At 42.8% G+C, this 27,883-nt stretch overlaps 1 protein-coding gene across 15 annotated transcripts in view; it reads left to right on the plus strand.

The window, feature by feature from the left end:
• Window positions 1-27,883, plus strand: part of myo18ab (myosin XVIIIA b) — a 157,603-nt gene that overhangs the window by 106,037 nt on the left and 23,683 nt on the right. For all 15 annotated transcript variants that reach the window (XM_083773508.1, XM_083773517.1, XM_083773505.1 and 12 more), the window contains 11 exons: window positions 289-378; window positions 678-797; window positions 4,553-4,664; window positions 6,407-6,534; window positions 8,070-8,224; window positions 9,568-9,691; window positions 10,479-10,679; window positions 12,451-12,561; window positions 15,398-15,502; window positions 19,780-19,926; window positions 21,453-21,566. In XM_083773508.1, coding sequence (XP_083629634.1) covers window positions 289-378; window positions 678-797; window positions 4,553-4,664; window positions 6,407-6,534; window positions 8,070-8,224; window positions 9,568-9,691; window positions 10,479-10,679; window positions 12,451-12,561; window positions 15,398-15,502; window positions 19,780-19,926; window positions 21,453-21,566 — 1,407 coding nt within the window. The remainder of the gene's footprint in view (window positions 1-288; window positions 379-677; window positions 798-4,552; window positions 4,665-6,406; window positions 6,535-8,069; window positions 8,225-9,567; window positions 9,692-10,478; window positions 10,680-12,450; window positions 12,562-15,397; window positions 15,503-19,779; window positions 19,927-21,452; window positions 21,567-27,883) is intronic.

Consider the following 27,883-nt stretch of genomic DNA (forward strand, 5'->3'; position numbering starts at 1 on the left):
TCCACTTTGCCTACGTTTTTGCATAGTATTGTGTATATTTGTTTTTTAAGAATGTTTTTGGTGAATTGAGTACAATAGAAACAAGCCAATGGGCTTTCTTGGATTCATCCTTTTAGCAGACCTTGTATTGTATTATACTTCCCTGTGTCCATGTCCATACAAACTGTTAGTTATTAGTAGTACTAGTATTCAACCTACATACTGTATGTTCACAACACTATCTACAGTACTACACTCATCTTTATCTCTCGTTTCTCCTTTGTCATGTCCGTCCGTCCGTCCGTCCAGGAGGAGATTCAGCATCTGAAGCAGAGGTTGGAGAAGGCGGAGAAGGATAGGAACGAGCTGAGACTGAACACCGACCGCCTTGAGAGCCGGGTGAGGAGAACACTGGTTCTGCAATGCAGTTCTTTTTTTGAATTCTGTGAATTGCTGCTGCCCAGCCCGTTCTTGCCCACTACACTAAATTTAAACGTCACACAACATCCAGTATCTGTCCGATCATCTGGCTACGCAAGACTACCCTAGCATGGACACGCAGACGTGCACACTCAGGCAATAATTGTTTGTAAATTTGAAATAAATAAATTGTTTACTAATAGATATCTTATACTGTGTGTGTGTGTGTGTGTGTGTGTGTGTGTGTGTGTGTGTGCGCGCATGCATTACCCCCACAGATCACAGAGCTGTCATCAGAGCTTGCTGACGAAAGGAACACAGGAGAATCAGCTTCTCAGCTGCTAGAGTCAGAAACCTCTGAGAGACTCCACCTGGAGAAAGACATGAAGGACCTACAGGTACACACACACAATCACACTTTCACACACTACTACATACTATGAGACTTCTATACAACATCTCATCTCACCATCTTATAATGCAAACAATTAAAATGGCCTTGTTACCAGCCAGCCAGCAAACCGATACAACTGTTAAAAGATGCAGATCACAGCTTGAACAATTAATTAGGAAACGACATGACAAAGGAAAACCTTGCTCGTCGGAGTACCATATGTGGTGTTGAAACATTTCAGTGCCAAATCCCTGACCCAGATCCCAGATAACTTCTTACCCAACGACGCGCACACTCCTCTCCTATTTAAGTTGGTTAATTTTATAGTTTGTACTAATTGAAATCGGCTACACACCATGGAACTGATTAAAACAACCACACCCTGCTTATTCGGGCACCCATTGAGTTGTCGCGTTATTCGGAAAGAGTGCCATTAGGGCACATTGTAATGAAACTAGCTTATTGGGATGGAAAATGAAGAGCGATAATGTTCTACAGCCGACTAGGCTTCTAGAACAGGGGTAATGGTCAATCTGCCACAGTGTCTCTTTACTTTGCCGCTTTTGCCTTGTGCAGCAGAATAACATGGAGCTGAGACAGCTTTTAAGGCAATGCAACATCTGTTCAATTTATTTTGGGATGGATTTTCGTGCATTAGAACCCAGTTCTTAATCTGCAAAGGCGGATTGATCTGTTTTGTGTTATTTTGTGAAGGCTTTTGTCGATTAAAAACATGGGGCATTTGATCCTAAATCATTTTCTACTGAGTCAGCATGAATAAGCTGAATTAATAGTTTTGTAGGGAACTGTATATGAACATCCTTAGGTTTTGAAAGATGTAAGTGAATTGAACTAATGTTATTGCAATTTATTTTATTTAATAATCACTCTCATATACCTTAGTTTTGTCCTATTGTATCCTTTTTTTAGTTTTTAGTTTGGAACATTAGTGTCCAATGCCTTCACCAGGGCCCCTTCCTTGTAAATGTCACAGAAATGTTTCAAAGGATCCTGGGACCCGACTGATGAGATGGAGTATACAGCATTTGTACACACACACACACACACACACACACACACACACACACACACACACACACACACTGCATTCACACACGCACGCATAGTCGGATACAGTACATGCACACACAAACGCAAGCACTCACACACAAACACAGACGCCTGCCCAGTGCCCACACTCACTCAGACTGCCAAGAAACAGCTAAAGTCATTCTACAGAGTCATTATGGACATCGGCAGCACAACACAGAGAGCTGAGCTGGAAAATGTCACTTTCATACTTAAAAGGGGGTATTTCACCCGTAATGTTGTGTCTTATAGTTGATCAGCCATTGTATTAAATCAGACTCCAACCACTTTTTGTTCTCCTATTAGACTTACAGTGCACGTACAGTATGCCTCTGGATTTAATTCATCCACAATAGTTCACTGAGTTTTAATTCATTTTTTAGTGAAGAGCTCAGTGCCCTTTTACATCCTTTTCTAAATCTATTCATCAATGGGATAATGGTTTTTTGGGTGGGTGGATCTTGTTGAGCTGTTCATTAAAAGAAAATGGTTCAAGTCAAAAACATCTGGGCAGGACCCAGGCCGTTGTACTGAATATTAAATATGAATTAATTAGTGAAGAGCTCAGTGCCCTTGACATTCTTCAGTTTTCTAAAGTACCCCTATATATATATATATATATATATATATATACAACCTTCATTTCATTTTTGAGGTTTTTGATTTGTTTTGCAGTATTAAAAAGTGGTTCGGAGGTGTCACGGTGGCACAGTTGGTAGTGCTGTCGCCTCACAGCTAGAAGGTCCTGGGTTCGATTCCCGCTGGGGACGCTGTGGGCACTGGCGGCGTGTTCCCTCCTCCGCGTCATCAGTGCCCATACCCGAGGCGGGGGTTGGCGAAAGGGCCTTTCTGTGTGGAGTTTGCATGTTCTCCACATGTCCCCTAGGGTAGATACCCTCACATAAACATGCCGTAATCCTGGTCTCTAAAACTACCTCCCCCTGGCCAGCCGGGGCGCCTGATGGAGGGGAAAGGAACTGGTCGGAATTACGTGTCCCTTCCATGCGCTACGTCCGGCCGGGGAAATTCCCCTCTGTCAGGTGAAAAGAAGCAGCTTGGACTCCTCATGCATAGAAGGAGGCATGAGGTCAGTCCGCTGCCCCCCAGGTTGGCAGAGGAAGTGTAGCGCCCAGGATTACATTAGATAATTGGCACTGGGTGAAAAGAAAACTGGGTTACAAAATCGTGGAATAAAATAAAAAAAAAGTGGTTCGGACAAAACCTCTTAACTCCATTGGACCTTCAAACGGTCTCCTAAAACAGCTAACTCCACCACCTCTCCCTGTCTCATGGAAGTAATTAACAATACAGTATATAAAGTCACTACACCAACTTTGATGGGGCAGTATTGCTTTGTTTTCAAAATATAAGGTTTTCTTCATTTCCTGAAAAATTTACATTTTGGAGTTGGGTGGTTTCTTCCTGACAGCATAGATATAATACCCTAATTCCCTCTTCCTCAAACGGGACAACTGCAGCAGTTGCTTAATCTCAAAATCTATACGTAACTATCTATGTATACTAACTAATGGCTAAATATTTGACTGTTACTAGACCAGTCTCTTGTCTTAGTGTCGGTAGTCAACACGCGTTAAAAGTAAGATCATTTGGAGCTAATACAGTACATTTCCGTTGCATGACATTGTGACATGATGCGCTACGCACACTCAGGCTTTAGTGTGAATGAGCTGGTCGGGAAGGAGGGAGTTCAGGGAGGTCTGGTTCGCTCTCAGAGTGTGGCTGGGCATGGGCGGAGGACGTGGGTTCATGTTCCTGATGGGTGCAGGGCAGGTGTTCGAGTTATGTGCTTCTGGGGGTGAAAGGTTGATGGCTTTATATCTCAGAGTGGGCATTGCTTTCAACTTTGTCACTATATTTCACTTTCTGCCATTTAATAAGAGTGGAAATACACCACAGGCAGAAGTTTGCTAGGTCAACTGGTGATGCTTTCACATACTGTATACCAACGACCTTGACAGGTACTCTCTGCAGTTCATGCATGGAAGCTCTCTCTCTCTCTCTCTTTGATTCTCTCTGTCCTTCACTCACTCCAACTCTCTCTGTCCTTCACTCACTCCAACTCTCTCTCTCTCTCTCTCTCTCTCTCTCTCTCTCTCTCTCTCTCTCTCTCTCTCTCTCTCTCTCTCTCTCTCTCTCTCTCTCTCTCTCTCTCTCTCTCTCTCTCTCTCTCTCTCTCTCTCTCCCCCCCTCCCCCCCCCTCTCTCTCTCTCCCCCCCCTCCCCCCCCCTCTCTCTCATTGCGACATACATTCACACTGTGATGGCTGTAATTGTGAAATCATATTGTCAGGCTAGTTCTCCCCATACCTCCTCCCCCCAGCCTTTTAGTTTCACTATTTGACATTTTTGACATGATTGGATTTTTCGGGGATGGGAGGGGCATAGAGGGAGGAAGGCAGTGTGGGGGGGGGGGGGGGGGGGGGGTCTACAAAATAGCTTGGATAGATTTTTCCAATGACTGCTCAGCTAGCGGTACACTCACTGATGGGATGGGCTGGCTACAAATTGCCTGGCTCGTAGAAATGCGGGATGGATGGTGTGTGCGTGCGTGCGTGTGCGTGCGTGCAGATGAGTGAGGTGGTGGTGACGTGTATAGTGTATTGAGTTTATTGTATTGGTTTATGAAATAATGTATGTCTGTCCCTCTCAGGTTAAATATGACAACATGACCAAACAGATGGAGTCCATGGAGATGGAAGTGATGGAGGCAAGACTCATCAGAGCCTCAGAACTCAACGGAGAGATGGATGATGATGACACAGGTCTCTCGCGCGCAGCACACACACACACACGCACATGCACAAACACACATAATTATGAAAAAGTAAATGCTGACCTAAATTGTGCACACACCGATGCACAAATTAGGAATACTCACTCAACAAACACACGTGAAAGATGTTCAAATATAGTTTACTAACGCACAACTACACACACGTGTGTGCGTGTGCGCCAAGAGTGGCACAAGGGAGGAAAACGATAACAAGAATAGGACTTTTCAAGGTCACTTGTGCATGCACTCATTATAAGCAAGACACGATGCAATCAGACTAATTTTGCTCCTGCGCGAACGCACTCCTAAAAATACCTCCCAATATGTTGCCATGGTTACGCGTGGCAGAGCCGACTGTCCTCAGTCTTGCTGCTGCTGTGAACGGAATGAGTAACACACACACACACACACTATTCAATACGTGTCCCTCCTATGGGACCCCGCAGTGAATGGAGGGTAATGGCAAGTGAATGAGTGTCCTGACTCCTGAGCCTGCTGTTAAGCCTGGCTCATTGAGCCGGCTTGACGTTGACCAAGAGAGATGAGCTCCTGCCGAATCCATAGGTTGTTCATAATTTCATATTGTTTTTCTAAACTAAACTAAAGCCATCGTAAAACATGCATGCATAATGACACGCCAGACCAATTAATTCAGTGGAACAGCTTTTAGTAGTCTACACTTTTATTTTGCCTCGTTTAAAGATTTGTCCCTTTTTAGTTAAAATCTTAGTTTAGTTAACCCATTTTGATCTGAGATCAGATTCTAAAAATGTCTTCTACATCCTGACAGTTTTCTGAAAAAGCTATGTCAGTGGTTCTTCTATTTTTCAAAAATAGCAGACCTACAAGCTTGTAACGGTGGTGCGCTATGAGCTTGTAGATCTGCTATTTTTCAATAGCTAAACTAAAGCATAACATAATGCTAACACCAAAAGGGTTTCCCGCCCCCAAAATGGGTTAATAAATTATCATTTGTTAGATATAATATGCCACCAATTTAGTTTCTCCCTGCTCCACTCCAAACATTTTCATCTAATCTATTATTGAGATTATTGAGATGAACAAATACCTGAAAAAAACAAGATGCATGATTACTTTTGAGATATGTTGATGTTCCCTATGACGATAATCTTTTGATATATTGTGCAGCCCTAAACGCTATCTTGTCACGCTAAACGTTCGTGTAAATCATGTCAATAAATGCAGGTACCGCATGTGATTTGTCACTGAGATTGCTTACGCATACAAACAAACAGCATTACAATCCATCTGGGTCCTATTAAATATATATATATAGCACAGTGTCGCCACAGCATTTCAGTATGGCTGTGTTGTGAAAAGGCCTTTTTAAATTCACAAAATAAAAACATTTTGTCCCCTCCGAGATCCTCGCGTCCACCCAGATGCTAAAACCACTGGTCGACGCTTAATAGTCTAAAATTAGAGAACATTAGAATTTTAGATTCTTTACCTTCAACATTAGAAATGGATCACACTAATGGTAATGGTGGAAATCACACCTCATCACATGGTGCGACGCGTTGTGAGCTTGTAGATTGTCTATTTTCAGCATGCAACCAAGTGTAAAAAAAAAAGGTGGTGGTCGACTAAAACTGGATTTAAAAGTAAAACTTTCCAGGTGACTAAAATACGACTCAAAAGACTATGACTGAAACTGAATCTAAATGTTGCCGTCCAAACGAACACTGGTGCTGATGTGTGTTGTGGCAGGAGGAGAGTGGAGGCTGAAGTACGAGCGTGCGATCAGGGAGATAGAATTCACCAAGAAGAGGCTACAGCAGGAGTTTGAGGACAAGCTGGAGTTGGAACAACAGACCAAGCGACAGCTGGAGAGGAGGGTAAGCTCAAAGGATAACTTGTTTTAGGTTGTTATTAGAGAAAGTAAAACATACGTGTAATTGTTTGTTATTTTCATTTGCTGCTTTCTTTCGTTTTAGCTAATTTAGCTATTTTTGACAGGGGCCGGGGGCATTCAAACATGGGGTTGAATACGTATTTTACGGCAATTTCTTTATTATTTACTATAGATAGTCCTACTAGACCCCAGGAAATTACATCTGGACACAAAAGGTATACTAGGGGGATGCCATGCTGTGTAGTAAGCTCAATATGTCTGTTTGTCACCTCCCCCTTCACATAGCGCCAACCAAGATTCACTTTGCCCCTTTCTCACGCTCATAATTACATTTTCCTTTATCCTGGCTCTGTCTATAAGCCTGTCTTTTCCTCTACTGGGAGGAGATTGAGGAAAAGACCTATTTTCGATCCCTCCCCAAGCTTTCTGACAGCTCGTCTTTTCTCGTGAGCGTACAATAACGCCTCGAATACCTGGAGAGTACAGCTCACTCAGTAAGACGTGGTGTAACAGAAGCTGTCCTGAAATTCCCCGTCCTTCACTCTGTCTCTCTGTCTCTGTCTATGTCTATCTCTCTGTCTCTCTATCTCTCTCTCTTTCTATCTCTCTCTCTCTCTCTCTGACTCACACCTTCTGTCCATTTTCCTCCTCGATCTCTGTTTCACCTGCCTGAGCAGTTATTGAGGCTAACCAACACTTTAGCTTATGTCAAGTCTCACAAAACTTATCTGGAAAGTATATTTTTACTTTTTAGCATTGGCTAGCTACCAGTGTAGTCTTAGAAGCCTAATTTATGCAAAGGCAAAGGCTAAAGGGGTTCTTTATTTAAATGGAGGAAAAATATTCTAGGTTTCTATTAAAATAAATTAAAAATCACTCCCGTGTGAAGTGAGGGTGTGGTTTTTCCACTTTTGTCTTACATTTTTGTGTTTACTTTAATTTTGTCTTCAATGTGTACGTACACAACACACACACACACACACACACACACACACACACACACACACACACACAACCATTTTTAGTGCCAACACGTTTTCTTCTATGTTTGTCCGTTGCAGAGATAATGACTAATTATAGTGATGTTTTTCCTTGATTGTGACCTCGATGTTTTTGAAGTGCAGCGTTCCAAGAGAATTTGCCACTTTTTGTTTTCGGACCTTGACGCTGATTGTGATTCTGACCTTTTGGCCTTTTGAACCCCTTAAAGTTAATCATCTCTTCTGCGCAGCCTGCGGATAATTTCCCACCACGTTCCAAATGAAAATATGTGCACCCATGATCCAATCGTCAAGTTATTATTAGTCACAGCCTCACAGATGGACATACGTCATCGGTTGCAGTACCGTGCCACGCATTGCTGCAGGCAGACGATTGAATAACAAGCCTTTTCCTTTTTACATCCCATGTCTTTCCATGGCGGGGACATATTGAAACTCAGTATTCAACTCCCTGGGGGATTCTCTTTGTGTGTGTGTGTGTGTGTGTGTGTGTGTGTGTGCGTGCGCCACCCTGTAGATCAGTGACCTGCAGGCAGATAACGAGGAGTCCCAGCGCACCTCCCAGCAGCTGAAGAAGAAGTGTCAGAGGCTGACGGCAGAACTCCAGGACACCAAACTCCACCTGGAGGGTCAGCAGAGCCGCAACCACGACCTGGAGAAGAAGCAGAGGAAGTCAGTACATGGACACAAGTCATCGCAAGCACGCACGCACGCTTGAAGTTGATATGATACTTCTGCTGTGAAACAAAACATGCATAAAGTACACTTTCATACACACGCACTAGAGATTAACTTAGACGTGCGCACACACAGACACAGTGTTCACAAACCCCGGGTCTCCCTCTGCCTCCCCGAAGCTTCGCAACATCCAGTTTCTACTTATTAGCTCTCCAGCACAGCTGAGCTCTCCTGCTGTCTCTCTCTCTCTCTCTCTCTCTCTCTCTCTCTGCGTGATTCACATCACCAAACAATGAGGCCAACAGCTGGGACATTCACATGCCTTAAAGTTAAAACGATGTCCCTCCCACACACACGAACCACCAGCCAGGCTTCATACTGTCGATGGAAAGAGCCCGTTTGATGTTAATATTATAACATCATAGAGTTGTATACATTCATGCAGTACAGTATGCAACCCCCTTTTCAGTTGATTGATCTGGGGACAAAGATTCCTTTGCGTTATTTCCTTACTGCGTGTTATTTGTCAGAGGTTCATTGGCTATAGTAATACTAAAGCCTGCTCATGCAGAGTGCAGGCAAATGTTTATTTAACTCACAGGCTGTACAGTATCTTAGTATTCATATTCAGAACTATCATTAATACTAGATGGCACTGAATTGAGCAGAACCGATACCTTCTGTAATGACACTAGTTTTGCATTGCATAATGTTTAATTGCATGTACAACTAACTGTCCCATTAGCAGTAACACAGGCATATTTCCATGCCCCATTAGGCTTCATCAATAGTCTTTTTTGCAGACGGTGAAAGTTGCTCGGCGGTTCTGTTTAGTAGTTTGCATCTCTGCAGGGCTGCTGTATGGGCCACACCAGATAAGCCCTACTAAAGTGCCAAAGTCCTAGATAAACGGCAGTCGTGACTCGTGTGTCACCAATTCTTTAAAGGTGTCGGGGGTAGCACGAGAGATGCGTGCATGTGAATCTCAGTTTGTGCTTTGTGTAAGAAGGAACCTCTGGTTGCCATGGGGATTGGGCTTACATTGTGTAACTAACGGATTTCAAGTTAAAAACAGGCGGATGTGGAGATAAGTGCTCACAGGGGCGAATCGACTCTGATGACATTTACACACGCGCTGGCACAGGCCGTGCCACCAAAGAGAGAAACACACACACACACACACGGTCCTGGTGGTACTTTACTGTTGTTATAGCAGAACAGACAAAGCTCCATGATTGCTTGTAGCTGCGCTACAATGCTGTGTCCATACTGTATACAGTGTGCATGTGTAATGCATGTATGACTATGTGTATTGATCCGCTTGCGTGCGCCTCCAGGTTCGACAGCGAGCAGAGCTTGTCCCAGGAGGAGGTGCAGAGAGAGAGGAGCCTGAGGGAGAAGTTGTCCAGGGAGAAAGACATGCTGACGGGGGAGGTGTTCAGTCTGCGACAGCAGCTGGAGGTACACGGTCCAAACACGTTCTGACCGGATCCGCACTGTTCTACTCTGTATTCTTCTGTTCTATTATGTTGTGTTTTTTGTATGTCAACCATAATGTTGATTCAGTGGACACAATTCGACACTTTCCCTGCTTTACAATTACAGTTTAGCCATTTTAAATGCTCCTACCCTGAGCGGCTTATCCAGAGCGTGCGTGCGTTTATATGTTTGTACCTGCATATAGAGGTTTTGCGTGTGACATCATCATCAAACCAGGAAGTTATGGGGGAACGCCATAAAACTACTTTCTGGCCTTGACAGCCCATACATCCAAACAGAAAAGTCCAATATGATTGCATTAAACAACGTTAAACAACATTAAACTCACTTTGCCACTTACTTTGCCACTCGATTTCCCACTCGATTTGACATTCACTTTATGCATGCGCATAGTGCATAACCTCTATTTACACCCAGTTAACACAATAATTGCCCAGGGTGATTTAATTATAATAATAATAATAATAATTTTAATCCATTACATTAAAGTGCCCAGTCGATTTATAAACACGGACCACTTTTACCGACGGACCGGATCCGTTTTCATATTAATAAACTTTGTCTTTTGGACAATACTTCGTCTTGGGCGTCGGGTGTTACTAATAGAAAGGACAAAGAACTTCGTCCTGGGTGACGGGGGGTGTTAATGATTCCACGACTTCCTGTCATTTGATATACTGTACAATAGACGTGTGTTCCATCAGAGCATGTGTTCACAGCCTCTCCTCTGCCGGTCTTTCCGCTTCAGGACAAGGACCTGGAGATGGTGGCCGTCAACGTCAAGCTGGAGCAGATGGACGTGGAGCTCCAGGACCTCAACTCCCAGGAGTCCAAGGACGAGGCCTCGCTCGCCAAGGTCAAGAAGCAGCTCCGCGACCTCGAGGCCAAGGTCAAGGACCAGGAAGAGGAGCTGGACGAACAGGCCGGCACCATCCAGATGTTGGAGCAGGTGCGGTTGACCCCTGTGCACAACATGCCTCAACCCAACTCCCTCCCCCCCTCCCCCCCCCCCACACACACACACACACATCTCCTATCTCCTGTCAATATATGTTAAAATATACCTGTGTGATATGACTGAAGCACTACTTCTACTCTACTTCAAATTAATAATGGAAAGCCCGTGGGCTTGTTTGTGATGTGTGCATGTCCCTGCGTACAACACACCTTTATTTCATGTAATGCAATACTACTGTATGCGCCAAGACTTTAGAACGGAGCACGCTTTGTGATATGCAGACACATAAATCAAAGGTACGGACGGTCGAGGTGCGTTTCTTGTTTTTTGTCCGTGTACGGAATTGCTTGTTGAACGCATAGCAGCGTGAAGGCTACTTGTGCTTGTGTAGCTCAATGAAGCTATTGTTTAACCATGAGCAAACAGCAGCTCTGAACTGTATTCTGTTCTCTTATGCCAACATACGGCCTTGAGCAGACTTCCTCTCCCATTGCAGGCAGCACAGGTTTGATGCAACTTCTGTTGTTGACAGATTGCCTTACATGTAAATGAATCCTTTGTTACCGATTTGTCTTGGACGTGTGCTGATGGAGGGAATGTGTGCTTGTCTCCCATGAGGCCAAATTACATTCGTTTGTCACACGCGAAATATGCAATATCTTGAATATTCATCTTGTCATACCGTGAGTTGATTAGAGTCAACCTGTCAGATTTTGTGATGAAACTGCAACCTACAGTATGCCCAGGCAATGAATGTTTTGCCTTCGGAAAACACAACAAATAAAAGAATGGAGGAACATTTTGAACCCAGTCTTGACTTTGCGGAGGACGACACGGGTTGTAAAATCTCCAAAGGGAGCTAAAAATATATCCAGACATTTGTTTTTATTAAACTGTCTGTACAAAGACTAGCAGATAGTGATTCATTCCTTTTGTTTTAACAAATGAAACCGGTCAAATTGGTGCAGTATGTTCCCTGATAAAAGCACTGTAGTAGTCTCTGGTCTGACATGTCTTGTCATAGCCCACGGAGGCTCCTAGACAGTCTGAACAGTCAAGACGCTTACATTTAATTTGGGGTGACACCAAGATTGCCGATATTGTACAGTGTGGTCACCTTTACTGGTTAAGCCCCAGCTTGACTGTACTGCATGACAAGGTGCCATTGAGTTGTAGACCATTAAGATATATATATATAAGTCATGAATACTGTATTTATAATAAGTGTGGATCAGTTAAATAAGACCCACAGATGTCTGACTCTGCGCTACGAGAGCTTGGAGGTTTCTACTGTAGTTGGCCACAGTCTGCGCGCAACACCTTTGCACAGCGGACCAAATTGTTGGTTTGACGGGATACAGCTGTGCGATCAAGCAGGCTCTGGTGCTATCACTGTGATCAAAGGGACTCGGGGGAGTGCTGGAGGTGTGGTTTGGAGGACAACTGCTTTGAGAATCGCTATAATTGTTTACACACAACATAAAACATAGTTATACATTTCAAGGCTGAGAGATCACAGTAAACATCCTTCCATCCTAAACCACCTTCTTCCACACTCTGAGATAAAACCGCATCTGAGAGTTTGATGGGATGCATTTTTACACACGAGTGGCGTGACAACTTTTGACTCCGTCCTGCATGCGTGTACCGCTTTCTTATCAGCGTGACGTTGTCTGGAAAATGCGTCTATAGTAACTGTCTTAGTGCTCCTCTAATATACTGTGCTTGTGTGTGTGTGTGTGTGTGTGTGTGTGTCCTTCAGGCCAAGCTGCGTTTGGAGATGGAGATGGAACGTTTGCGCCAGAACCACTCCAAGGACATCGAGAACAAAGATGATGAAGTAGAGGAGATCAGACAGTCCTGCAGCAAGAAGGTAGGCATGTGCAATTGTGCATACACATACAGTACTGTACACGCATACACACACACACACACACACACACACACACTCTTGCTTATCCAGTTAAACCCTATGTACTGTTGTATGTATATATAAAATATAAATAGCAGATCTACAAGCTTACAACGCGTTGCAACGCAACACATTTGAGCTCGTAGATCAGATATTTCCTCCAAATGTTTCAGAAAGTCCTTTTAAACGTTTAAGCCTGAAATCAGGCCAACCAGTGACATATTATTTTAAGAGTTTATGAAACATCTATAGTGTAAAATGTAAATGAATGGGAAACAAGCATTATGGGACGGTTGTGCTAATAATGCAATTTCAGTTGGGTAAAAATAATCTTGCCATAATGTTGGACAGGCAGATCATCAAGTCCTGATGTAATGCTTTGGAGCCAATAGTTTGTGGACATTAGAAAACCTAATTAAATAGTTGCCACAGCAACCACACGGTTTAGCTAACACGTTGTTAAATCATCTCAGATAATGGATGGCATAACTATCGTTTCAACTGTGCCAATAACATTAAAAGCTTTCATCGTTACGGTAATTATACTTATTTGGGCACCGGTTCCACATACCACAAATTGCTGATCGAATTGCTTGCACTCTAGATCTGCTATTTCCAGGATAAATCGGGCATAATTACCTATTCAATCACAAGCATTTTAGTCCATTTATTCACCCCATTCACACATGCCCCCGCCGAGCCTAGTAAATGTTTTTTTTTTTTTTTTTTTTTTTTCAGACTTGTGCTAATTACAGTAGGTTGGATCTTTATTCACTATTCTATTTCCATACAGGTTGCTGGTTACATTATGTTAACGTGTCTGTTTTTCTTTGCATTGTAATTTGTAAAGGTCAACAAAGGTACCTCTCACTGGTGTATTCATTTCCACCTGATATCAATACCCTTTTTCTGTTTGGCTTATACGTGTGTGTGGGTGGACGGTCGGTTCAGGCGGTCTTTTGACTTTGTTGTAATTAAGCATGTTTTGCACCGCTGCTGTTGATTTCCTTTTTTCTCTCGCAGTACTGGCCACCCCCGCTGCTGCCCACACACAAATTATCCCCTTTCCCCCCCCACTTAGTGAAGCGGGAAGCTGTGACTATGTATACTGTGTGATTTAATGACTTTTGCATAGTGATACATTATGCACAGTATATATAAATTAATGCAAAAACCTCTTGTATTGTTTCATAGAAGTAACTTTTTATGGCTGCCTGGCTGCTTGGAACTGTAAAGAGCGTTCTTCAAACAGTATGATAATGAGGTTTTAGCTGACTCAATATTCAACGACTATTAGGCTATTTCTCAAACATAAACTGGCATCGAGTGTCAAATACAGCTGGGCGATATAAATAATATCTTATATCTTGAGTTGAGTCCAGATATTGTGTTTGTTTTTGGTATAGAAGCCTGTGTTACAGCACAGTAATGCAGAACTTATTAGACAGTTCTGTCCGAGTGTAATGAATAATGAATGCTGCATATGTAGCTGTTGAGTCATCACATCCACATCACTAATGATCATTTATCAAACTGTAAATATCTTCGGAAAGCACCAAAAGTAATCTTTGAAACAGCCGCAATGCTTCAACTACTTTGTGATGTATCGTATACAAGTGGGAAGATGGAAAGGGTGAATGTTAGGGATGCACAATTAATCAGTAGCATAATCGTTATAGGCCATAGCGACCATAAAAAGGCCATATCGGTATCTCAAAATAATACAGATTATTTAGCAAAAATGTTTTAAAATGAAAAATGTAAAAGAAAATCATCAATGAGATCAATATAAATGAAGTGTCTAGTGCCTCTAGTCCAGAACAAAAGCTAAATCAAATATGATGATTTTTTTTAAAGGCGTAGTGAAATGAAAAAGATGTTTTTCACACTTTTAGACCATATCCGTGGTCATCATATGGGCATACCTAACAATGGATGCCAAAAAAATTGGCAAATTCTCATTTGTGTGTTTTTATATCATAGTCTATATATAGTCCATATTTAAAAGTCCATTATTTATTTATTAAAACGAAAACGTGCTGCGTGATGACGTGTAGAGATACACATCGATAAAAGCCAATAAAAATGAAGCTCACCCGTTTAATTCCCCATATCGGCGCGTCCGTGCAGCACAGCTGCTACTGATTACAGAAATTCTCCGTTTTTATTCCCATTCAAGATAACATCCAGACAGTGTATTACTCGGTTTCAACTTAATCATCACGCTAAAATATGTATCTGTAAAAGGGTAGAAATAAGCCACATAACAGTAAACTGGTACAGCTGGCCAACCATCGGATTTGTAAACAAACACACACCATGCTGCTGGGTATACTGTAGCATAGCTACCGTCCCTAGCTACCGTCCCATCGCCTGAAGGAATGCGACGCTCTGATTGGTTCAGAAACTTCTGACCAGTGTTTCATGTTGAAACCGTCTGAAACTTCTAGATATATTGATCACTATTTCCGTTTCCCTACACCTTTAAGTAAAAATAAACTTTTCATTTTTCTACATTTAATTTGTGTACTCATCTCATTCAGTTGTGAAAACAGACACTTGGAAAAGAGTATAGGCTATCTATTGATTGATTTAATACTTTATTAACAGGCTTTGGGCCAAGCCCCTATAGGGCCTAGGCTTGTTTCCATTGTGGTCCTCTGTGTAATATCGGAATCGGTCAGAATTGGTATCGGCAGATATGACCCTGCAAATAACCGGAAATCGGAGATCGGTCATAATTTCATAATGGTGCACCCCCAGTGAATGTATTTGTTTTTCTGTGTTTTGTGTCCAGATGAAGCAGGTGGAGCTTCAACTGGAAGAGGAGTATGATGAGAAGCAGAAGGTTTTGAGAGAACGGAGGGACCTTGAGGGCAAACTCCTGTCCGCCCAGGACCAGGTAAACACTCCCTGAACACACTCCTGTCCGCCCAGGACCAGGTAAACACTCCCTGAACACACTCCTGTCCGCCCAGGACCAGGTAAACACTCCCTGAACACACTCCTGTCCGCCCAGGACCAGGTAAACACTCCCTGACAGATACAACCGGAAATGAAGATTTCACCTGCCATCCGCCTCAACGTTATCAGATTTAGAAAAATTTATCTCTGAATCTTTTCCCAGATTTCTTTTTTTTTTTGTGTCAAAAACAAGCTACAGTATTCAGTGGCCCATAACTAAAAAAACGATGATCATGGTTACAAAATGTTCGTAGGGATTTAAAAACCAAAAAAAATAACAACATTCTTTAAACACTCCAGGCCTCTAGTTTGTGGCTGGTAAACTGGAAAGAAAATGCGATCGTCCGTCACTCAGTATTTGTTTTTGGTTTCAAAATCCCGGCTGAAGGCCGCAGCGGTGAGGACCATTTGAAGAGCGCGTACGCGGCAGTGAATGAGTTTTAATGTATGTTTTGCAATTACAATCTTAATCTACAAACTGAAACCAACTAGTAGTTAAAGTTTTCAAATAATTGTACTAGAGTAAAAGTACAATATTTGCCATTTGAGATGTAGTGGAGTGACAGTAAAAGTACTGAAATATGGAAAAACGTCAGTAAAGTAAACCAATACCTCAAAATGTTACTTAAGTACAGTACTTGATTAAATATACATACTTTTTTTAAACCAATGCAACTATTACTGGAACAACTCTTACTGGAACATCTATACAAGGCAACATAATAGAGGTGTGCATAGCTGAGCTGTTTCAGCATCCTCCGCTGGACATCATTGGCAGACAAACAAAAAAGACAGCCTCGTACTTCGCAGCTCAACTAATAATGGATCATCCTCATATGTATTATAACGATCACAATTTTGCAACAGATTAACACCTACAGTAAACTGATGCATAGCTTGCATGCCACGCCCCACTGCCTGACAGCATGACAGATAAATAATGCATAGCTAAGACAGTTGGCAGAAAGTTCTAACATTTGTAATGACAGGACAAAATAATGAGGAATGTTTATGAATCACTTTGTTAACTGCGCCGACAACATCGTATGTCATGGCCGTCACATGTGGAGGCTGCAACAATGCTGGATTGGAAAGTTGCTAAATATAGTAATGCATACAGAGTGACTCTTGAGAGGTGAATATTAATAACACAGAGCTGCTATTTTCACTGCTTCTCAATTGGCGGCACGAGATGCGTTTCCCCTCACAACAAGCCCCCAATTTTGTGAGCCAACAGTGTGATGCAAAAACACTGCTTGACTGGCAACCCCCCCACACACACACACAAACACACACACACACACACACACACACAATTTAAGCATTTAGCAGACTCTTTTAATCCACTTTACACTAAGTAAAAAAACAAAAACATCAAATGCATAGAAAAAAATTGTCATCAATAATCACGCAGGAGGAGGGTTTGTAGGATCGAGTGACCGCTGTAATGTGTGCTTTGAATGAGAGCTGACTGTTCAGACCCCAGGACAACACCAAGGTTCTTGGTTGTTGTCCAGATACCAAGCTGTTGTCTATTGAAATTGTTAATAGTTTAGTAGTTAGCTCCTGCATGGGGAAGAACTTAGCTGGGAAGAAGAGAAGCTCAGTCTTGTATGGGTTCAGCTTGAGGTGGTGAGACATCCACTGTGAGATGTCAGCCAGGCATGCAGTGATGTGCAGAATAGAAACAGTTGAGTGTCAACTGCATAGCAGTGATAAGATAAATTGTGAGCAGAGATGACAGTGCCAAGAAATTTAGTGTACATGGAGAAAAGGAGGGGACACAGTACAGATCCTTGCGGGACCCCAGTTAGGAAGGTTCGGGGGGATAAAAGCAAACCTTTCCAAGAAGCCTGGTACAGTAGGTCCGGTCGGTTAGGTAGGAAGAGAACCACTTTAGTGCCGTCCCAGCAATATCTAGATCAGCTAGGGTGTGTAGGAGCAGCGGGTGGTTCACTGTGTCTAATGCTGTTGATAGGTCTAGAAGAATCAGGACTGCACGTGTGCGCGCGCACACACACACACACAAACACAAACAAATGTATTTCTTTTTTCTACATTGCTAGTGCCTTGTTTTAAGGGTTGTACGTACCAATCTAGCAATAAAACATGGTGCTGCTTGAGCCAAAATTCTTTAAACACTGCCAGGCCTCTAGTTTGTGGCTAATAAACTGGCAAACTCAGCTGATAACTGCCCACCAGTGTTTTCTCTAAATTCTATGCAGGAACTAACAAAATACGTATTGGGAGCCTATACCGTTGCCATGATCCAGACGTTCGTTGTTTGGGTGTGTGCAATTACTCTGTTAAAAAATACTGATGCATTAGCACCCATTACAGCTGGCAAACAAATATTCCGTCCCTCTTCCCCTTTATTTAGAGAATAGACTGTATTGCGCGTACAGACTTGAGTTGGGTTGAATTGGGGTACAATGATTAATCAAATGAAATGTAAAAAATCAATTGAAATTTTTTATTCTTATTTGCTCTATATAGATCTGCAAACTGTAATGTAATTTGATCCCGGTACATTAACATTAGCTTATTTACCTTTCCTTGGTTTTAAATGACGTTTAAACGTCATAGGTGTTCGTCTACAGTCACAAACAGGGTGTTCAGGGGAGGGAGGCTGGACAAGGACGGTGATATTGGTCATTGCATGTATTTCTACGGGTTGAATCGGCACCTTTCAGGGGGGGGGGGGGGGGGGGGGGAGTAGGACGAAGGCTCTACGTCCTCCCAATGGGGGCTCCTCAGTGGCAGGTGATCCGTAAGATACAACAGCAGTGACGTTAAATGGTGCATTTATATAGCGCCTTTATCCAAGGTGCTTTACATAGATTGTGCATTACATTCACCGATACACAAATGAGTGTGGGGAGGAATCAATTGGCATAGCGACTAAATTGGGGAGAAAGCTCTGTTAGTTAGCACATAAAGCTCGAGCTAAATTTAAAAGCCGAATAAGTAATCAATAATGTTCAACTACCAAAATAGCCATTAGTTGCAGTGATGGGCTGTCTCTTTTCATTGTGCCTCTCTCTTAAGTCCTTTAGTACCGTTTAAGATGCTCCATCATCAACCCTTCAAGTGCGAGATGATGCCGGTGTCTCTCCCATGTAGTCCATAACTACACGGCTATCTTGGTGGCCAAAAAACGGTTGCTAACAAACAACCATCGTAGCCAACGATGAGTGTTATGTAGGTGGAGTGCAATCTGTGCAAACCCATCGTCAAAAAATTAAGGAAAAACAGCGCCCTCTTTTCCTTTTAATTTATTGACCGAGTCAACAGTCTGTCCCGTGAGACTAGGTGGAGTGTTGCCAAATTAGTGAGAAATGCATGCAAGAACACGGGGCTCCTCTGCGTAGACACATATCCAAGTATTGAGTGCTAAGTCACACCAGATCGACGTGGTGTCTGCTTACAGTGTGTTTGGAGTGCGGTATGTCCCTCCGGTGCTAAGGCAGATTTATGTAAGCTGCGTGTTGAATGTAGAGTGTTGAGTCACATGTTAGTCACACCTCCTATTTGTACCACATAGCATTGTGTTATTTTTAAGTGTTTACCAGAGGCACTTGGCCCTAATGGGAAGGGGAAAAAAACTGTACCGCCACCTCATTAGGAGCAAAAAGAAAAATACATGCCTTTGGACAATCCTCTTTACCACAAAGGCACTGACCTCATCACAACATCACAGGTTCAAATCTGGCCTGTGTGTCCTCTCTCTCCCAGCCCCTTTCCTGTCACTGTACTATCTGAATAGAAATGGCTTGAAAGTAATGTACCAATAATCAAAAATATCCCAAGATGTTTTTGTTTTGTTTTTCTTCTCGGAACTCTACCAGTCCATATCTTTCTAATGGTCAATAGCATCGTTAGAAGGATGAACATATGTGGGGGAATTTTTATAGGTTTGTCTATTAAATGAACAAATTCATAAATGTGCATTCCCACCACAAGATAAAATATTTGTTAGAGCGGCACGATTATGTTAGAGAGACACGACTTGGCGCGACGTTGCATTGAGCGGCGCGAAGGGGGCGATGCTGTGTATTTCGCTTCAGTTGGAACTTGGAATATCCCAAGAGAGGTGACGTTCGCCCCACGTTCACCAGCGCTGACCAGTGACGTGTTTCAAAATGTGTTTTCCTGCGTTGTTGTTTCTTTGCTGGGTGTTGTGCTGACTGAGCGTGTGCATCCCTGTCCCACCAGGTGAGTCACAGAGACGTGGAGACAGAGAAACGACTCAGGAAGGACCTGAGGAGAACCAAAGCCCTGCTGGGCGACGCACAGATCATGTTGGACCACATGAAGAACAACGCGCCCAGCAAGAGGGAGATCGCACAACTCAAAAACCAGGTAATATATACATACGTACCGTGGAGATTGCTTCCCCATCGCCCCGATCGCAATTATTTGAGATTTTAACAATTGTTATAGCGGACATGGCGGAAATGGCAGATGTACACGCTCACTCTGCGGTGTGAGCTTGTGCATCGGCTATTTCCACTATTATAGTGGAAGTATGATTTTGTTGAGAGGTCGCGATGCAAATGCTTATTTGCATCGTGACTACAAGTTGTGCAACCTCTCCTTTTCTGATCAAGTTTATCTCCTGTGGTCAGCACCTCCCCACTATTGGTGTGCACTGTGTGCGCTTTTACCTCTTTGTTTGTCACTATTACTAAGTATACTGTACTTTACTGTACATAATTCAGTATGTCATTGATTTATCTTGTTTTTATATCTGCCGTGTGCAATGTTTGTTGAAGAAGCCTAAAAGAAATGTATTTTCATGTTCCAATGTTAAATACACAAAACACAATCGTTAATCGCAATTATTTGTATGGCAGTTAATCGTCAAGTAAAATATAATGACAGACCTGAATGGAGGGAGGGGGGAGGGGGGGGGGGTAGAATAGCCAATACGTATAAAATAACCAAGACAAGGCCGGACGGCGTGCCACGGGTTCAACTCCAGAGCCCGACAGCCTTTGCCACCTGTCACTCCCCATCTTTCCTTTGCCACCTGTCACTCCCCATCTTTCTCCCCTTTTCCTGTCTACAGTTCCCTATCTATAAAGGCATAAAAAGCTAATAAAATGAATAGCCAAGACATTAAACAAGATGAATGGAATAATGGACATCAGAATAACATGGATGGATAGATGGTATCGAAGATGGATTGATACAATAATGAAGATGGATAAATGGTACTTGTGTACTGTACTAAGGAAGAGGGACAGATTGATGGATGGATGAATGGACCGGTAACGGAGGTGATAGATCCATAGATAAAATGAAGGAGGTACTGTAGAGTGAAGGACGGCTCTAGATAATTCATTAATTGTCACAAGGCCATACAGTACACAGAGTACAGTCAACCAATCTAATTTTCCTATGGTTCTTGGATGACTCCCTCCCCTGTGTAACACTACTCTTGAATGGAGTACTGATTCACATTATTACATCCATGCTGTCGGGCACAAACCTTTTATCTGCATATTTCAACTTTTAATATCCTGACCCCCCCCACTCCCATAAATGAATGCCCTACTTTAGTACTTTGTCATACTAGTGTCAAATGTGACACATTGTGAACTCGTGGATGAGCTGTTTTTGCTATTCTCGATAATAATATGACAGTACTTAATTGCGGGTTTTAATCATATGTAACCAATTAAATAAGAGCGTGTTACTAAATAATAACTACAATGGATCCATTGGAACACAGGTTCTTTGTTTCCATTTCCTGTAAAGTAACAGGGTCAGGTTTAGTGTTTTTAATGAGACTTATGAATGAGAGCGAATTTGCAGAAGCTGCAAATTGGCCTTGCCTCCTCTCCACCTCAACTCTCCCAACCTCCACCTCTCTGTATTTTCAGTTGGAGGAGTCGGAGTTCACGTGTGCAGTAGCGGTCAAGGCCCGCAAGTCCATGGAGGTGGAGATTGAAGATCTCCATGTTCAGATGGACGACATCTCCAAAGCCAAGCAGGCGGTAAGTACCATGTTCAGCTTTCACAGTAGCAAAAGTGGTACAGTAACACTTGGATCATAAGGGACGCCAATTAATTGTTAATTAACCATGGCTAAATTCGTATTGATTCGTATTATTGTAATTCTTACTTTACAAATAATTGATTAATGAATTACAACATCTTAAGGTGGTGCTGTGGCTTGACCTTACAACCTGTAGGCTACTGGCCAGCTGTTATTGAAACGTCCTAGTTTGGTCCTTTTGCCATTTCCTGAATTGCCCACTGTCCGGGATAACTTCTGCAATGACCATCCGGACCTCTGTCCGGATGGTCTCGCTGTATTGGTCCTGGATCACAACCCTCCTATGGGGATATGAATCTGCAATTAACCCATTTAGACGATTCTACAAATGTCTTCTTAATCCTGTTTCTATGTCAGTCATTATTAAACATTTTCATGTCAAGGACCCCCAAGATTATATATGTAATTGGCCGCCGACCCCCATCTGAAAATATGTTGTTCCAGGGACTTCCCCAGAAGCAAAGATTTGAGTTAAAAAACGTTGGCTCTGAAAGAATTTATATTAAAAAATAACAGACCTACGTACAAGCTCGTAGCGTGGCACTCAGTGCTGCGCTATGAGCTTGTAGATCTGCTATTTTTCAATAGCTAAAGTATAACATAATGCTCCCAAAAGGGTTAATAGAATACAAACATTAAGCACCTGCAGTATGAATCTACAAACCATCGTTTTGTGCTGACTTTATTGTGGCTGTAGTGCGTGAATTTCCATTTCATGTTTTTACAACTGCATTTGACATTGCTTACAGCAGCGTACTATAACCTCTATAGTTTATTATACATGTGTTTTGCTATATTAACGGACCCGGTGGAGTTGTACGTTTGTTTTCTCTTAAATCCAAACCTATAAATATCCTATATCGCCATTAGTAGGGGAGAACTGCTGATGCTGACCCCATAGAAGTAGTCCTGAGAGACGGGCAGGAGAAACGGAGAAGCTCTCCCTCTACACCAGGGTTCCCCAATTAATTTTCCTCAAGGGCCATATTTTGACTAGCGTACCAGGCTGGGGGCCGAGTCTGCACGAGCGAGGTCGAGGTCTTGCCCTGAAAATTCATTTTCAGGGCAAGACCCCATTTGAAAAGGATGCCCAGTTTGACATGCATAGGCTACTGACCCCGATTTAATGCCATTTATATCTAGGACCCTTAAAAAAAAAAAAAAAAAAACTTTTTTTTTTTTTTTTTTTTTTTAATTCTTTCATGGGCCACAAGGGGGCGCTCTGTGGGCCGCAAATGGCCCGCGGGCCGCCTATTGGGGTACCCTGCTCTACACCTACAACCGCTACAGACGTAATTGTGATTTACAGAGCGTCCGCAGCACGCTCGTGTCCTGTGAATCTGTATCGTTAGACTCTGCAGTAGTAGTGGACAGGAACTTTACCTCTGCGTGCGCACACTTTAAATGATAGATAAGAACATCATCCTTGTTTATCATCATGCAGGATTTGTTGTGCAGCCTGTTTAGTTGTTTTTACCGGTTGCAGCACCATCTGTGGTGCAAAGCAGAGCGGCAGTAGCTGTGTCCCCAGCTGGCCCATAGCCAAGGCGAATGGGTTAAGGGGCACACCTGTTCTCCCATTTATAATGGCGGCTGCTCTTGTTATTTCATTATACACAATCTTTTATTTGCACCCAGTGTTTCCCTTTGTTTTCTACGTAATTTTCCATGTCTTCCGTTGGCCTCTCCCTTCTACCCTCATGCTCTATGAGTTTCTGTTTCCATCCAACGCATGGGTGACATGGACAGTGTTGTTTGCTCTTTTGACAAAACACAGATTTCACTCCAATGCACCCTTCTGCTTTTTCCTCTCCTTTCAGTCCGGAAGCCGACAGGCTTCTTTTGTTTAAAGTGGGAAATTTGGTATATAGTCTTTTTTATTGGCTTAAAATATTGTCTATATACATACATTCATGAATCCACTTGCTGACCAGCTGTCACTATTGGTCAATTCTTTTCCATTAACATCCTACTTTATGTCAGTCAGAATTGTCAAAAATGTCAAACTTTTCTTATGCTTTAAGTAGCATGTGAATTGTCAAACTAGGGGGTTTTCATGTTCCATTCTGAATCAAGCATTAGTTTTGCACAAAAACACTCGATTGGCTAAAAACGGCCATAGACGTCATGACAAAATGAGGTCAGCACAAATGTGATGAGGTCAGCACATTTTGGGCAAGTGGCTATGGCTGTTTTTAGCCCAAGGAGTGTATTTTGTGCAAAACTAATGCTTGGAATGGATTCAGAATCAAACCCCCTAGTTTGACATTACATTACATGACGTTACATGCTACTTAAAGCAAAAGGAAAGTTTGAAATTGTTGCCTGCCATAGGATGTTAAATTGACGCGCACATACAGTAGGTACACACACACACATACACTCCTCTCTCTCTCTGTCACTCTAATCAATTAGTCTCATGTCGTGCAGCTGCGTCTAGATTCTCCCGGCGCATCCTGCCGGGAGCTGCCTATGCCATAGAAAGCATAGGTGCAATGTCCTCCAGTTCACTAATATTCCTGGGTTGCGTTTTGCAACTGCCTTTAATCAAATACCATTTTTAGTTTTTGTATGGGGGTTAAGCCAGGAGACTGGAATGGCATCTGGGGAATCTTTGAGGACTTCAGAAAGTTGGAAGCATTGTTCAAAATTATAGGAACAATGACTGTGGCAGGAACCGGGATGTGGAACCGTACATTTCTCAGTTTGTAGCTGTGGGACATAATGAACACTTTGGAGTAAAATGCATCAACCCAGGGTATTTCTGTAATTGCACTAATACTATCACCATAACCTTCAATATTCATAGAAGTAATGTGAATATCACTTTGCATGTAAATACAACTTTACCTATTCCTCCACATATTTTCTTTTCTTAATGTTGCATTCTGATGCATCATCTCCCTATTCCTTTCTAGACTTGCTTCCCCATTAATGTGCTCGTTCTCCCTCTCTCTCTCTCTCTCTCTCTCTCTCTCTCTCTCTCTCTGTGTGTGTGTTTGTTTGGGGGACATTACCGTTTGTGTAATTATTGACTAACGGGGAATGGCTTCCGCCCACGATGGCGTATTTTTCAAATCTGCTTTCTAATTTGAACAAGATACATCTCCCTAAAATCTATTATGGTTTAAATATTGTCATGAGCGAGGTGAATATTATGTGTGCAGTGGAAAGGGGGAGAGATAATTGAGTTCACACACAGTACTGGGCCCATCAGGGTCCTGTATTTGGGGGGAAGATGGATAGAGGACAAGTTCTGCAGTATGGGCTGTCTCTTCCATGTTTTCCACCGGTCTTTTGTTCGATATTTTTCCCACTTCTTCCTGTGCGGCCAGCAATAAATAGAGAATTGCATGTGCATGAATATCCGTGCAATGTGCATACACACACACACACACACACACACACACACACACACACACACACACTTAAACTCAGTCTAAATGTAAATTCAACTATTCTCCAAGTGTTATTCCTGAAATGAATGGTGGATGAATAAACAGCTCATGGGTGCTTACGGGAAACTGCTAAGTTGCTTTTGCAAAGCTCCCTTTCTCTTTCTCTATATATAGCCGTTACATTATGCAGTTATTATTTCTCTCTGTTTGACAGCTTGATGACACACGTGACAGACTCATACTTCAGTCAGCATGTCACAGACATCACAACAAACCCCCCCAAAAAAGTCAAATAAAAAAGTGTCACTACTAAGACTCTACGAGTGGCTAAGAACTGTACACACTGATGGATGTTATGCCATACATCCCACCCATCAATAGCTAGTCCCTTAGATTGAACCCACGGCACAGAGGGTTGTACAGTAGTTGGACGACTTTAGTTTTTTTTCAACCAAGTTTCATGTTCAAGGTTGTTATTAGAGAAAGTAAAAGATGAGTGTTATTTTATTTATTTTTTTCATTTGCTGTTTCTTTCGTTTTAGCCATTTTAGCCATTTTGTACAGGGGGGGGCGGGGGCATTCGAACATGGGGCTAAATATGTATTTTTTCACAATTTTATAGCGATTTATTTTTTATTATTTACTATAGTCCTACATCATTACATCACTGAAGATACGTCCCAGGTGCATCCATGCGATGTTTTTACCAGCTGCAAGCTGGTCAATATTAGCTTGTGAAAGTCCCGACAGGAGATCGACAGGAGATCATTTTCTGCTGAGCCTGCTCTGTCACCAGTTGGCAACACTGGTTGCCAAGCCTGCATATTTCTAGCCTAACGTGGATTCATTCACAGTTGCTTGCCTGGTTTGGTTTTTGGAGGCTGCTTAGCTTATTTCTGTCACGACAGTTGCCACCACTGGCAACAACCCATAACATCCCATCATCTGCACGGCATGGCTAGTCTAGCAGTTCTGATTGGCTGCCTCGTCTCCAGCCATGTTGCCTCAGAATTCTTTAGGGTCACTAATTTGAGCATAACAGCGGAGCGCAGCTAAAAAGTGAAATAACGTCAGCAGCAGACCCACAGATAATAATAATGCAGCTGGTAATTAATTGATTTAATCAATGTGGGCTTGTTTTAGTTATAGTTTCTATGTATAGTGACTCATAGGAATAGACTATGTGACAACCAGGTCTAGTGACCACCGGAGAGACGGGTGACAGCCGGAATGTAGACGGCACCCGGGTGAGCAGTATGGGTTAGCGCCCCAGCCTGTGTCCTCCGTGAGGAGGAAGCCCAACAACCCTCGGTGAGGCCGTCTGGTGCTGGGACTCTGGTGTTGTCTGGTGCTGAAACTCTGGGGCAACGCACAGGTCCTGTGCCTGGTGAGAGCAGGAGTGGACCTGGTGAGACGTAGGAGGGGCCCGGACAGGAGACAACCCCATAAGCGTACCTCCCAGCCCTGGCAGAGTAGTTCTGGAGTAGTTACAACGGATTGTGTGGCCCTAGTGGGACTGATTGAGGGTAGCTACTGGGACGTAAGTCGGGACTTGATCACCCCGGCTGGGTCGCCTGAGTGAGGGGTAAGATGTTGGAAGACCCGAAACCCCGTTGACCTTAGGATACATCACTGAGGATACGTCCCAGGTGCATCCATGCGATGTATTTTTAGTTGGCTAGACCCCAGGAAATGACATCTGGCCACAAAATATCACAGGATCTACTGAATGTGAAGGAGGAGTAATAAAATAGCTGGTTTCTCCCCCGACAGCAACGAGATATATATATAGGCCTATTTATACACACACACACTATATATAGTGATTGCATATACTGTAGCATGTTTGGGTAATCATATTGACTGTTTTAGAATGATGGAGAGTGAAAACCAGCTAAGCTTCATAATTGGGTTGAGATTGCAGTGACAGGCTGTGTTTTTCCATGAAAGTTGCCAGTGACAGTCAGGCACTGCATGTTTCTTTGTCCATGTCCATCACGGTATTTTTCTCGCACCTTTATAGAGCTAGAGCTGACGCATGTGCTTGTCTTGCTATTCAGTGAGGCCAAAGTTGATTTATAAAAAAGAAGGAAGCGTGATATGTAAATGTACTTGCCCCAGATTCTCTCTGGATATTGTTAGTTCTAGGAAGCAGCACACCTGACTTCTTCTTCTTCTTTTCCCAGCAATGGTATTAATAAAGACACCTTTCTTTTGTTTTCCCATCAAAATAATCCAAATGGCAACCATAGCAATTATTGTACATGATAAACTCCACTTCCAATCTGGCATGCATCATTTGGGCATGGCATTATGCCCAAGTTGTCCAAAAGTTTGCCAAAAAAAGCCTTTCAAATATAGCAGATCCACAAACTAACTAACCCCTCCCCCCTTCCTAGTTGTAAAAGAAACCAACTGTCTCTACTTCAGCGAGTTGTGTTTTCATCAGATGTGCTCCATTATGCATCCGGAGGACTGTTTGGACTGTAGCTCCAGTAGCTTAATAAGATGGATGCCATAGTGTCAGTGGAGCCTTCCCCTGGTTCCTCTCATCTACGCGCTGTGTGCTAATGGAATCATTAGCCTTTTTTTCCCTTTTTTTTCTCACAACCACATTATTCATAATTTATTAATCCATAGCCCTGCACTGCCACCAATCTCTCTCTCCCTCTCCCCCTCTCTCCTGTATTATCCCATTCATTACAGAAATGGGATTATTCCTCAGTCCCTATACCTCTTAGCTGAGGACTGCTACGAGCAGCCCCTGCTGCTAACATTTAGCCACCATTTGAAGAGCTTGATTATTGCCTGGGACCTTGTACAGTATGGCCCCTCCTGGGCCTATGATCAGTGAGGT

This window comes from Protomyctophum parallelum (genome assembly GCF_964188405.1).
Source record: "Protomyctophum parallelum genome assembly, chromosome: 9".
Taxonomy (NCBI): Eukaryota; Metazoa; Chordata; class Actinopteri; order Myctophiformes; family Myctophidae; genus Protomyctophum; species Protomyctophum parallelum.